This window comes from Vigna umbellata, chromosome 1 (genome assembly GCF_029865625.1).
Source record: "Vigna umbellata cultivar VRB3 chromosome 1, Vumbellata_1.0, whole genome shotgun sequence".
Lineage (NCBI taxonomy): Eukaryota > Viridiplantae > Streptophyta > Magnoliopsida > Fabales > Fabaceae > Vigna > Vigna umbellata.
In genome coordinates this window covers 62,752,347-62,766,338 of record NC_142165.1, presented here as the reverse complement: position 1 = coordinate 62,766,338, position 13,992 = coordinate 62,752,347, and the positions used below count along the sequence as shown (strand labels likewise).

Below are 13,992 nucleotides of genomic sequence, written 5' to 3'. Positions count from 1 at the left end.
ATCAACTTTGCCTTTCATTTTACCACAATCAAAACATTCACAAGCATGCATCATCACAAGGACTTTTCAATGGCTTATAATGTGGCTGGGCTAACAAGAAAATTGGTTTTTCTGGATCACAAAATCCTTGAGTTAAGAGAATCATAACAACACAATTATCTTATTCATTCCCAACTTTCTTTTGCCTTTGCATTGAGCTTTGCTTCTTTTTCTTTTCTTTTCTTTTTTTTGCATATTCTTACTTTTTAGCTCTTAGCTCAATGCTTTTCCTTTTTCATGTTTTCCCAACAACCCCAAACTTGAACATTTAACAATACCACACAAGATCTTCTACTTAACTCAAGGTAAAGATTTTCAATCAAGGGTTTCAGTGTATGTTCAAGGCTAAGGGTTCAAAGGATAGAACACAAGTGTTCTCTTTTAGTGGGCTAACTTTATGAATTTGGCCAATAAAAAGGGTTTCCAACAAACGGCCTTGATCATATGATGCAAAACAAGCAATTGATTCAATCATAGAAAACCTGGGCAAAATCATTCATGCTTTCAAAGTAATAGCATTCAACAATAACAACTCTGGAGCTCAAAACCTCACATATAAGCTCATTCACATTTGACATACACATCCTGCTTAATTTCACAATCACAATCATGATATCGCATTTGTTCACAAAGCTTGTGAATCACCTGTATAAGCATTTTAATGTGCACATCATCTCAACATCAATTAATCAAAGCATCATTCAGCATTACTTATCACACAATCACAGTTAATAGCAAACCATCACAAAAACCAGGTGTTCAATAGAGTACATCAAACCCTAATCTAAAAACAAAAACAAATAAGTTCAGAAAACTTAAACCACAAAAGCATAATCATATGATAGCATTATCAGTAAATGCTATCTCAGCTCCTCATCAGTCTGAGCTGTCCTCTGTATCTTCTCTTCCTCCTCATCTTCATCATCTCAAATGCATCATCATCATCAGCTTCATCTTCTTCCATCTCTCTAGCTGAAGCTTCAGCTGCTCCAGCTCCTCCTCCATGCACTGGTTCTCTGGCCAAGCTACCACATTATGGAATTCATCCATAGTCCACCTGTGGGCTGGAGGTGTATCATACATCCCCACAATCATCTCAGCAGTGGCCACCTGCCCTCTGTGAATGGACTGCAACTGAGCACCTATAAGAGACATATACATGTCCCTCATCTGGAATGGTTCTGCTTCATGTGTCTCAGCAGATGTCTGGCTCTGTGCTGGCCCTCTCTCTCTACGAGCACGGCGTGGTGGAACTGGCTGAGCTGCTCCTCACCTCCACAGTACTGTCTGTAATAGCCTCATCAATAGCTTTTCTTGGCCTCTCAAATGGTGGAGCAGAAGTGTCCACCCCAGCTATCTTGCAAAGGTGCGTGATCAGAGAGGGATGTCCTAGTGGTGCTTTGTTGTTTGAGGTGTTGGCGCACACACTAATTTCATCAGCTATCACCTGTCCAATATTAACATTCAAGTTTCTGAGAGCACAGTAGATGAATAGTGCCCTGCTGAGAGTAATATCTGACACATGTGAACATGGCTGAATGTTGGCATGAGAAAACGCCATCCAATACTTTGCAAGAGGAGTCAAATCTGTCCTCCTAATATTAACCACTGAGCCAGATCTATTCCTTTGAAAGTGTCCTCCAGGTATACACAATACTCTCTCCATATCCTCATAATCAGCACCTTCCTCCATGCTAAGAGCAAACTGGCACTGCTCACCAGCCCATACAGTGTCCAGGAAGTTATTATAGAATCAGGATCATACCTGATAGCATGGCCTCTGACATAGCCCAAATAATTCTCAGCTGGATAATCACCAATCTTCTTTGCATTGGTGTAAAATTCCTTTACCACAGCTATGTTGGCAGGTGCAGGATAAGTGGCTAGCTTTCCCCAATCATTCCCTAACACTTGCTCTCCAAATTGAGGAGCAAAGTTAGGTATCATTCCAACCTTTCTCTCCATCAGAAGTCTCCTGTCCTGAACCACCCTAAAGTGCTTCTCATGTTTCCTAGAGAGGAACCTGCTAGAGTGGGGTTGCTCTGGTTCCTTTTCCTTTCTCTTGGTTGCCATGGTTTTCAATCTCTTTCCTGAAGAGGATGCCATTCCTACATTCAAACACAAATACAAAACCACAGAACATGATGTTAATCATTAGTAAAACATAGAACACAACTCCTTTCGAAGCTAAACCACCGCTGAGGGCCAGAATTTCCCCTCAGCGCCACCAGTGCCACATTCAATCACGCAAAAACCAGAAAAAACCAAATCTGGCAGAGTGTCGCTCAGCGGCGGTTTACCCCTCAGCGGTAACTCTGCAGATTTTTGAAAATCTTGTTTTAAAGCTGTCCTAACTCCACCCAAATGCAATTTTCAGTTTTCCAGTTCATAATCATGCAGTTTAATCGGTCCAAACATCAAATATATCATCAAATCATGCATAGAAATCAAAACCCCTAAATATTCATGCTTTGACAATCACATTCAAATCAAGAACCCTAGAATGAACAAAATGCATTTTACTTACTTGGGTGGAGATACTAGATGCAATGAGAATGCTTCCAAGCTAGAATGCTCTCTTCCAACCCCAAACTTTGATGGACACTAGTGAAAAAGTGAGTGGAAGAGAAATTTTCTTAAGAGGGAAGAGTGAAAAGATGTGGAAAACCTTGGAGAAGGTATGTGGGAGTGTTTGTGCAGAGAAGAGCTGAAAGATGAAATGCGCAGCTTAGGGTTTAAAAATACCCTAATGGGCTCGGGTCCCGCTAAGGGGAACTAAAGCCCATCTGCGAGAGTACCGCTCAGCGGTAATTCCGCTCAGCGGCACTTTCGTGATGTGCTCTTCTCCTTCTTTTCTTAACCTACGTGCCTCCTACATGCCCCTCACTGGTTCCCTGCAATTCAATGTTTAAAATGCTTATGCAAACCCTAACTAAAATAAACAAACAGAAATATTCAATCAACTGGGTTGCCTCCCAGGTAGCGCTTGTTTAACGTCACGAGCCTGACCCAAAATCCACCAACACCCATCAGTAGGTGTTTCAAACTTACCAACACCCATCAGTAGGTGCAAAATTTCTTACCAACACCCATCAGTAGGTGTTACAAACTAGTATCCTTCAGTAGATACTTAACCACCTAGCATCCTTCAGTAGATGCTATCCAACAAAATAATTACAAAAATAATGTCCACATTAAAAGTTACAAAACCAAATCAAAATCAAAAGTTTTTAAATCACTGGGTTGCCTCCCAGCAAGCGCTCTTTTAACGTCATTAGCTTGACCCAGTAAAGCTCAAGTTCCTTCTTCTTTTTCTTCTTCTTCTACTGAACTTCTTCAGAAATTTGATCAAACCAGGAACCTGTTGCAGTGTCTCAATCATAGGAACTTTAATCTCCAATTTCTTGAAGATTTCCATAAAGCACTTAAATTTCTTTTCCTTCCTATGATTCTTCTTTAGATGAGGATGGATTTTTCATATGATTCTTCTTCTTTCCTCTCATCTTCTTTTTCTTCCTTTTCTCTCCCAAATTTTCTCTTTTTCTTTTCTTTTATTTTTTTCTTCCCTTCTCTTTTTCTCCTCAACTTCTTTATTTTCACACAAATTTTCTTTCTCTCTTCTCTCTCAACCACTTCTTTTTCTTTTTCTTCATCTTTATCTTTCTCACTCAACTCTTCTTTCTCTTTTCTCTCTACCCTTTCCTCATCTCCCTCTAATTTTTCCTCATCAAGAATCTTGTCACTTTCAGTGATAATGACTTGCCCTTCCTCCTTAAGGTTAACTTCAGTATTAACATCATCATTCAATCTCTGATTGATGTAACGAAGTTGTATCTCCATTCTTTTACATGATTCTTCAATGCTTTTCTGAGTAGAGTCGGAATTTTTCAAAAATCGTTGAAGGGTGTCCTCCAACCTATCCAAACTTCCTAATAGAAAGGGTGGTTGTTGCCATTGTTGTTGTGGTTGGTTCTCAAATTGTCCAGCAGCTTGCCAAAATTGGCTTTGATCCATGCTTGAGTGAGGTTCCCACCAGTGGTTGAGATTACTTTGGTAGAATTGAGTGCCCATATAGTTAAATTCTTGACCAAATTGCATTCTGCAGACATTAGGCACAAAACCCTAAAAAATATTTGTTAGCACAAAAAGATAGAGAAAGATATAAGATTCAGAGAATAAAATAAAATAAAATAAAAACAGAAAATAAAAACAGAAAATAAAATAAAATAAAATAAAATAAAAACAGAAAAAATAAAAACAGAAATTCAAAAGTAAAGTCAAAGATAATCAATAATCACACAAATTAACCAGTTAAACCACGAGTCCCCGGCAACGGCGCCAAAAACTTGATGGACAAATTTATGATCACCAAATTATGATGTCACAAACTTGTTTTTCTATCGGCAAGTATGACCGAATCGTTCAAGTAATAAACTTGGTAAGACCAAGTATCGTTCTTCCCAAAGGACTCACGGCCTAGTTTAGTTGTGTGGTTTCTTGATTAGCTAAGACTTAGAGACGAAATATTTTGATTGTATATGCAAAAGACGAAAATTAAATATGTATGCATGAATTGATCAATGGCAAAAAGAAAAAGATAAACACTTTCAATGGAATAAATGTATGAATATGTTGTTAGGGGTCAATTTCATCTTATCCACTCTCATATATTTTAGGAATCCACCAATCAAATCATCATTGTTAATGCCACTCTCTAATGTACCTTTCAAGAAGGCTTCTCCCTAATCACGAGTTCATACAATTCCTAGCATTCCTAATGATCAGTTCATAAGTACAGGAGCTTAACGACAACCAACATAATATTGGGAGAAATTCCCCGGATCTAGACTTTCCCGTACGTGCCCGTATCGACAAAACCAATAATCATGCATCGAATGAGTTAAACAATGCAAGCATTAAGCAAAGAGGAAAACCCCTAACTAATGATGAAAGAAAGCATAAGTCTTAATTAAAAGATGTAAAAACAGATTCCATATATGAGAGCTTCACAAGATTACATTGATTCCCCAACAAACATACAGAGTTTAGTTCACCATATTCATGGTGAACCTAGGTGAATTACAATGAAAGAATGAAAGAATAAACCCTAAAAAGGTGAAGAGGAAGCCTCAGCATCCAAGATCCTCCTTCAAAGGGGTGGAAGAGAGAGTGTTTGATTCGTTTCTGCCAAAGATACAAACCCTAGGACGTCCTAAAGCTTATATACTATTCTAAAATTACAGAAAATTTAAGTCCAAGCCCATTAAAGTGCCGCTCAGCGGTAAGTGCGTGAGTAGTTTCTTCCCCTCAGCGGCCATTTTGCCCCTCAACGGACCTCCCGTGACTGCCTGAGTGCCGCTCAGCGGTAAACTGCCGCTGAGCGGTGACTTCGGCTTCTCCTTTTGCACTTTTTGATGTCTTTTCTGATTCCATATCTCTCCTTCTTCACTTCTTTCACCAAATTCACCTTAAAACCTGCACAAAAACAATGAAATCAAGCATAAACCTGTCCAGCTCTCTTATTTCTGAAAATATGCGGAAAAGCATGATTTCAAGCTAGTTTCTAAGTATAAAGGTTGCTTTTGGTATCAATTTTAAGCATGAAAATAACAGTTTTTCAACTGTTATCAGTAGGGTGATAACCCCTTTGTTTATGATTCTGTAGAGCATTTCTTAACCTTTAGTCATCCCTAAGTAGATGGCCAAAACAAGGTTGTGAATAAAACTTTGGGCACCATGTTGAGAGATATTCTTAACGGCAACCACAAATCTTAGGATGAGTACCTTCCCCACATTGAGTTTGCATATAACAGAGAGGTTTACAAATCCAGGTTTATAAATCAACCCTGTCACTCCTTTAGACCTTATGCCTTTCCAAAATCTAGGTTGTGCAATATTCTTCACCACTCATGGTATCGCTAGTCAACAAATAGTCTTCTGTTACCCTCGACTAGTTGAGTATTCGTACCACTCCTAGTACTGACAATCTTGATATCCTCTGATATGCTGCCTAGATTTCCTTAACTCCTTAGGGTTTTAACAAGTGTTTTAATTCTCTTTAAAATTGCAATCAATGATTGCCTACAAGTCGTTTAGACTATTACTCTCGCAACGAGGATATGTGTACAATACAATATAGTAAAGAGACTCACTTGGTGTTTCTCTCTTTTCTTTTTTTTCTCTCTTCTTACAACAGTAAACAAATATTACAATGATGCTCGAGAGTATTGCTTGAATTTTTTTTTCTATGCTCAGATATTCTCTTTTTGTTTGAGCTTCTCTATGTTGGTCTTATAAACACTTTTTATAGGATTGATATTTACGTTTTATTCTTTTCTCTTGGGCTATCATCTTGATTCTTTCTTTGAATGATCTTCTATATAAAGGCTCTTTGAAAAGATATTCGTTGGACTGAGCTTTGATTCTTGTGTCTTATCTGTCTTTCGTGTAAAGCATCTGTTGGTTAATTTCAACTTGTCAGAGCATGCCTTCTTTTTCAGTACTTTGCTTGAATTTGGTTGTACTTTCTTTCAAACCACCTAATCTCAACAAGGTCAACTAACTCTTAGTAACGGTTATCTCTCGAAGAAAGCTATAAAAGGAGGACTTGCACAAGAGAATACAAGAACTTTTGCTATAATTGTAACAAAACGTTGTTATTAGAACTCCAAAAGTTCTTAGATATTCTTGTATTGTATTTATCATCTCACTGGGAGTTATCGAAATCTGTACTTGTAAACTAAACTTGACTATGTTTGTGATTTCTAAAGAGAACTAAAACACTTGTACTGTTTAGCTTAAGTGAGTTAAACTTACTAGACAATTGTTTAGGGTTGATACCAAGAGTGGTTAGAATACTTTGGTACCATGAGTGGTTAAACTCAGACTAGTCAAGATTGACTAAAGGACTAGGAGTGGTGAAAATACTCGTTGTATACCATGACTGGTTTGTACTTAGTTGTAACCTTGGATAAGATTAGTGGAACCTCTCAAGAGCTATTGAGGGAGACTGGATGTAGCTCAGGATTGAGTGAACCATTATTTTAAGTAAATTATGTCCAATAACAAATAATGTATGAGTTAAACGCTAATGCTTAAAATTTAATATCCAAACATGTTGAGCCATTGAGCGTTTGACAGAACGAATCATTTGTAAAAACACTAAATGTTATCAAGTGATATATGATTATTTGATATCTCAAATGCATCCCATGCATTGGCACATAAAACGTTAAACGATATAAACTCATAATAGAATGTCTAAACATTATATTGTCTAAACGAAAGATATAATGTCTTAACAAATGATAAAGCGTCTAAACGTTATCTTTGTTAAACGATGTAAAGTAGCTTAGATGGTTGTATGAAACAACTGTTTAAAGATTATATCATCTAAATCTAATACATCAAACACTTTACTTCAAACAATGCTTTTATAAAAATGTTCACATGTGTCAATGTGCTTTGAACGAGCAATGTGCTTTATGATCATCCATGTATAAAACATTTAATGTTGTACGAAAGCGTGCTTCTTTGCTTGTATGCTTTGCTCTCCTTGTGAGTGCAGGTAATTATAACACCAAGTTTTTCTCAGAAGCTCTGCACAAACAATAGAAAGACGTTGAGAGATAGAAAGACCTTCCTAAAATATTTCCTAAAGCTTTTAGCTCTGAAAGTCGTACAAGCTACTTATGAATGAAAGCACTAATAAAGCGCTGTCACTCTACAACGTAGACCTAAGTCTTTATAACTACCTAAAAAGACTATGAAGTCTATATGCAAGTCAACTTTGTGTCCAACGTTCTTCTCTAGAAGAATGTTACATAAAGAGGACTCATAAAAGAGAAGAGTAATGAAGAATATACAATAAGAACAAAAGAGCTATCATTGAATACTTATTTTGTTGCTCCAAGCTTACATCATCTAAAGCCTTTCATTCTATGAGAAATAACTTTACAAGTTCTTAAATTTTGTTGTATTGAATTTATTCTTCCTCTAAGAGTTATTTCAATCTATACTTTTACTTAAAACACTTGTTATGTTTTGTAGATTCAAAAGTGAATTAAAATACTTCGACTATTTAACTCAGTTGAGTTAATTTTTAGATAGTTTGTCTAGGGTGGATACCATGCATGAGAGCCTTCTCTTTTGGAACATGAGTAGGTACAATGCATGGAAGCATTCTCCTTTGAACATGACTAGGTTCCATACATGGGAGCCTTCTCCTCTGAACATACATGGGTAGATTCAATGCATGAGAGCCTTCTCCAAATGCTAAAAGATACCTTAAGCCCCAAGCAAGCCAAAAACGCCTTCAAGTTGTGCCTCCCACTCCAACAAGCTTCATACTTGACGCAAGACAAGCCCATGTTGATGCTAATCAATCTTAAAATGAAAACCTTGGCCCAAATACAAGGTGAAAGAAATATATGTAAATGTTTACAAGGCTTAAGAGAAGGGAAAAAAATAAGCTTGAAACACCATCTCCACAAAAGTAGAAGTCCTTGAATTCCTTCTTCTTCTTCCATTCTCCTAGCCCTGGTTCAAGTTGTAGCTCCCTAATGAATCTCCATCAAGGTCCCTATATCGGTGTTTCCATCTTGACTTTTCCGTTATTATAATCTTCTTTTTGAAAATGTAATTTCCTCCAACTATCTTTTAAATAATCCAATATCTTTAGGGAATGTTTGATTGTAATAGAGATTTAAAAATATTTGAGAAGATCTTTGCTAGAATCAAAAAGATTTGGAAAATATTATCTTTTGATATTTATTGATATAGTTAAATAAGGTAATTATTTAATGATATCAAATAAACTATCTTAAGATATATTTTCGCCAAATATATCTTTTATCATAAACATTTATCAATTATCAAAGCCCTTTTTAGAAAAATAGAGAAAACTCCAAGGTCCAAATTTTGTTGTTCGTTCTCTCTTCGTGGCTTAGCCAATTTTCTTCAATTTTTCATGCTTTTCTTGCCTTTTGTATGCAATGCTTGCCTTGCCTTATTGTGGTCTTAATTATTTACTATTTTTAGATTTATCTTTAAGGTGTCATGAAACTTTAACCAATTTATTTTCGCACCTTAATAAGCCCAACTTAGTTGGAGCTGCATTACACACTCAAGCCATGAAACTTTAACCAATTTTTTTCGCACCTCAATGCTTGGCCCAAGTAGGTCACTTTCCTAATTGTGGAGACTCACTCTTATTGTGGAGTCTTTTACTAGTAGGAATAAAAATGAAACTGAAGAAGAGAAAAGAATTTTTGTTATTGTTATAGATTAGCTTTGTTGGTATGAGTGACGCACAACATCGTGGGAGAGCTTGGTCACTAGGGAATTTCAACGAAAAATACGAACTCAATGAAAAATGCAAGAAAATAAATCAAATGGGGAAGAAAGAAAATTTGTCGTTCACTCGATGTTGAGCAGCAACAATGACTCGGGTTTGACGATGTTGGGTGAAGGTGCTCAAGAATAAAGAATGAAGAAGGAAGGAGGGAGGATAGCAAGTTTTGCAAGAACAAAATGCTTAGTGCAAGTGTACAATTTTAGAAAAAATAACCCTAACAGATGTTTAGGCTCTAGCTATTTGTAAAACCGAAACCTAAAGTTTACGCTTCAGTTTTAAAAATAATTGAAGCCCATACCTCTATATCCAAAAATTAAATAAAAAAGTACTAGTGAGACTTTTGAAATTAATTGGAACTTTTACGCACCGATTCTCAATCAATTGAAGCTTAAACGTGCATATGCTTTGCTTGTTATTAGAACCAAAGCCTAAATGTTCTCAATAATTTCAAAAATGTCACCGCAATTTAATAGATTCCAGTTTTCTCAAAACCAAGGCATATTGGGCGAAGTTAAATGAGCTTTTTGCAATAATGGCAAGCCACACACATTATAGAACATTGAAGTTGTTGTCAAGATTCTCTCTCCTAAAGTCGCAAGTTTTCTATGTTTGTTGTTGGAATGTTGTGCTCCTTCTTTATAAGTCAAGGAATGGTGGGTTCTTTCATAAATCTATAAATAAAGAGTCTTCTTCCTCAAGAGAAAAACACTACTTCGCACTATCAATCTCTCTCCATTTTCTTTCATTCTCTTTGTTCTTTCTTTTATTATTAAATCTTACGTTACTTATCCTTTTAAGAATTTCTTCTTAATTCTGAAATCCTTAAAGATATCTAAAAAATTCTTGTTGTATGATGGATGATTTACTCAATACACCGTAGATAAATCATAAAGACAACAAATATATATGTCTCACGAAATCTATCTTTTTTATATCTTCATTAGATTTTACAATAAATTCTAGGTATATCTGGCATAATTTTTTTTTACTTTATTATAAAATTGTCACCATTCTCATTTTCTATGCTAGTTCTAATAATAACCTATATAAAAAGTTTCATATTTACAATTCTATTACTACTTAACTTATTCTAGGAAGTAGATTATAACTATTGTAATGAGTCATAAAATCAAATTTTGGAGTGGTGTGTCCATCTATCATCACCTTTTTTTTTCTATTGTATTTTTCCTTCAGATATGCTTCTCTAAACAAGATATCAGGATCAAAATAAGAAAACAACTCCGTAAAGCACTTGGGAACTCAATACCTATCTTCGTCCGTAAAATATCAAACCACTTAACAAGAGCATAACAAATAGAGAATAGGAAAATCGCTCTTTTTCTACGTTGTGCCCGTGGACGATGCTTGCTAGAATTTCTAGCAGCGCGTGACCATTAGAAAGTTAGTACTAGCAGTAATGGCAGTGCCACTTCTTCGTTGTACCAATGAACTCTACCAGACATTTCATCGTGCATGCACGTTCATAATTTATCCATTTCCTTTGGACTGTGGCTTTGACGTCAACTAAAGAAATTTGGAATAATTCTGACTCATACTAGTTAAATAACAATTCCAAGAAAAAAAAAATACTCTTCTATTTTGTCCATTAATTTATTTTTCATTTGCATATAAATAACCGGAACCTCACCACATAAATGTCACAAGAAATATAAGCTATGGAGTCCTTGTTACATAGAAAACATACTCAAGCCATGACTTGTAGAGTTGTCGTAATCTACTTCAGTTTCCTTTTTTTCCTTGCTACCTTCGTTCCACTTGTTCATATGCTTCCCTATGATAGAAACAAGCTTGACATCAATTTCTACGATAGATCATGCCCTAATTTGCTTATGATTGTTAGATATGGTGTTTGGTCAGCCTTGAAAGATGACAGCAGAATGGCCGCGTCCCTTCTTCGGTTACACTTTCACGATTGCATAGTAAATGTAAATACTTGTGTGCTTTATTGTCTCATTGCTTTTGTTTCTTACACTTTAAAATGAACACATACGTACTTAGTGTTGCTTGAGGAAGATTCATAAATAGTTTATAATTTTCATGATAGACTAGAAGCATGCTGCTAAATGATTGAAACTGGAAATATTCTTGTTGAATGTGTGTTATAATTGGTTCTCATCCACAAAAGATATTCAGCACTTGCTAGTTTCTACCTTCCCAGTTCCTGTTTGTTTTAGAAACTCTGGCTAGGTTGACACTTCCTTAATTTTCCTTAACATGGGTAGCTGAAGTATATATATATTTACTCTATGTTTAGAATTTTATTTTGGTGGAGTCTCTGTCACAGTTTTTTCAACAAGCATGTATTTGTGACTGTCGTCTTCGTTAGTTTTTGTGTTTGGTTTGACACCTTTCATTGTTCTACTATGACACCAAAATTCCTTTGATTCTTCCCCTCCTTGTGTTTTATCACTGCCTTGTTTTTAACCTGTTTTTTACATACAGCTGATGCCAAGTATGATTACCACCAATAAAGCATAAAACGTGTTCCTACCTTCAATGAAAGACTAGGGTGGTTATTAGGTGTAATCTCATCTCCATTTAGGGCAACCAATAAATTAAGGATGAAAAAAAAATGTCGGTGATTCCAATTTGTCTAATAAATTATAATATAAATCAGATAAATTTTTCTTATAAAAATAATTTTATGATATTAAATTATACTTGATTGTTTTAAAATATTAAAATTATTTAAAATATATTTTAGTCCAGTTTTTTTATATATTACTTTTCAATATTTTCTAAGGTTCAGTTTTATTATCTAATATTTTGTAAATTAAAAAATTAAGTTTCGAGTGAAGATTAATGATGACCATGGCTATAAAGAAGTTCAAGATGATATAATAATTTTTTTTCAATAATATTTAAGAAATGGACAAGAGGTCAAAAAAAGTGATGGCTAAGGAAACAATGATAGAAATTGTTTCACTAATCTTTACACTGTATGTTATTTTTCATTACAAATTAATATATCACCTGACAATTGGTGGAGATTACTTATCTCGAACCATGAAACAATTTTTAGAAAAATAGAAATTAATACATTATATTTAAATTAAATGATGATATAAATAATTTATATGATTGTAATAGTAACATTTGAATTGATTGCGAAAGGGTTGTGATGCTTCGGTGCTTCTTGATGATACACCATATTTCACTGGTGAAAAGAATGCTCTTCCTAATCACAATTCACTTCGGGGGTTCGAAGTCATTGATGACATAAAACAACATGTTGAAAGACTGTGTCCATACACAGTCTCCTGCGCTGATATATTAGCATTAGCAGCCAGGGAAGCTATTGATATGGTAAAACTCACACTTCTTTTATCTTATTGGACAAGACATTCTAAACCAGAAAACATTTTTTATGTAACTCGTTGCTGTTTTTCTTCCCCTATTGGTTTAGGTTGGAGGACCTTCTTGGCCTGTTTCATTAGGCCGAAGAGATGCAACAACAACAAGTAAGGAGGCAGCTGAGCAACAACTTCCCTCTCCGATTGAGTCTCTAGAAAACATCACTGCAAAGTTTTACTCCAAGGGTCTTGACTTGAGGGATGTTGTAGCCCTTTCAGGTTCTGACATTTTCTCATTTTATTGTCAAGTAAAAACATGGATGGAAGGTTTTCTGCATGAATATATAGCTTCATGTGTTTATTTCCATGATCAGGAGGACATACAATTGGTTTTGCTCAATGCTTCACCTTCAAAGGGAGACTTTTTGACTATCAAGGCTCTGGTAGACCTGATCCCGTGCTTGACTCTTCGCTTCTCACAAGATTGCAAAGCATGTGCCCAAATGAAGAGACTTCGAACAGCAATCTAGCACCTCTTGATGCTACAAGCACCTCCACGTTCGACAATGAGTACTATAGAAATCTCATATACAACACAGGCCTTCTACAGTCTGATCAAGCACTAACTAGGGATCGAAGAACTGCTGCTATGGTTTACTATTACAGCAACAACCGTTTCTCCTTCTACAATGATTTTGCCCAATCCATGGTGAGGCTTAGTAATGCAGGCGTTCTTACAGGAAGAATGGGAGAAATTAGACAGAAATGTGGCTCTGTAAACTAAGTGCTTGTGTTCTCAACATCTTAGAAAACCTTAACAGTGCAACTCAGTTGGAGTCTGTATATATATAAAGTCCATCATCACTGTAGGTGGTGGCAGTATCCCAGAATAATGCATACCATGTTACCTTTCATGTCAAGATCACTCAGTGGAAATAAGAAACCTAGGTGCCAAAGCTAAAAATTAACTGCAATATGCAGTCTCATGCAGCAGTAACAAATCACAAAGCCTTTAGCTTGTTATGGGTGTATATTTGCTAAGTTTGTAGATTACTACACAAGTGTAAATTTGAAATAAATCAATATACATTGCCTATTTTATAAAGAAGGGTTGTGCGTAAGATACTTAGATCTTGGATGTCCTTAATTCTTCTCGAGGTCAATTTCTAATTAACATCTCCGAAGGATTAATCACAGATCAAAATAAGGGTTGTACTATTGTTATGTGAGCATCTAAACGCCTTTGTCGTAACAGAACAATAAATCTAGACGCGACAAAAATAT

General features: G+C 35.7%; 1 protein-coding gene across 1 annotated transcript; it reads left to right on the top strand.

Annotated features, from left to right (window-relative positions):
- Positions 1 to 11,070: 11,070 nt before the first annotated feature.
- LOC124832999 (peroxidase 10-like) lies at positions 11,071 to 13,622 on the top strand. The gene is made up of 4 exons (XM_047307354.2): positions 11,071 to 11,340; positions 12,530 to 12,721; positions 12,822 to 12,987; positions 13,083 to 13,622. The coding sequence occupies exons 1-4, from the start codon at positions 11,071 to 11,073 to the stop codon at positions 13,490 to 13,492; spliced, it is 1,038 nt and encodes a 345-aa protein (XP_047163310.2). The 3' UTR covers positions 13,493 to 13,622.
- The last annotated feature ends 370 nt before the right edge of the window (positions 13,623 to 13,992 follow it).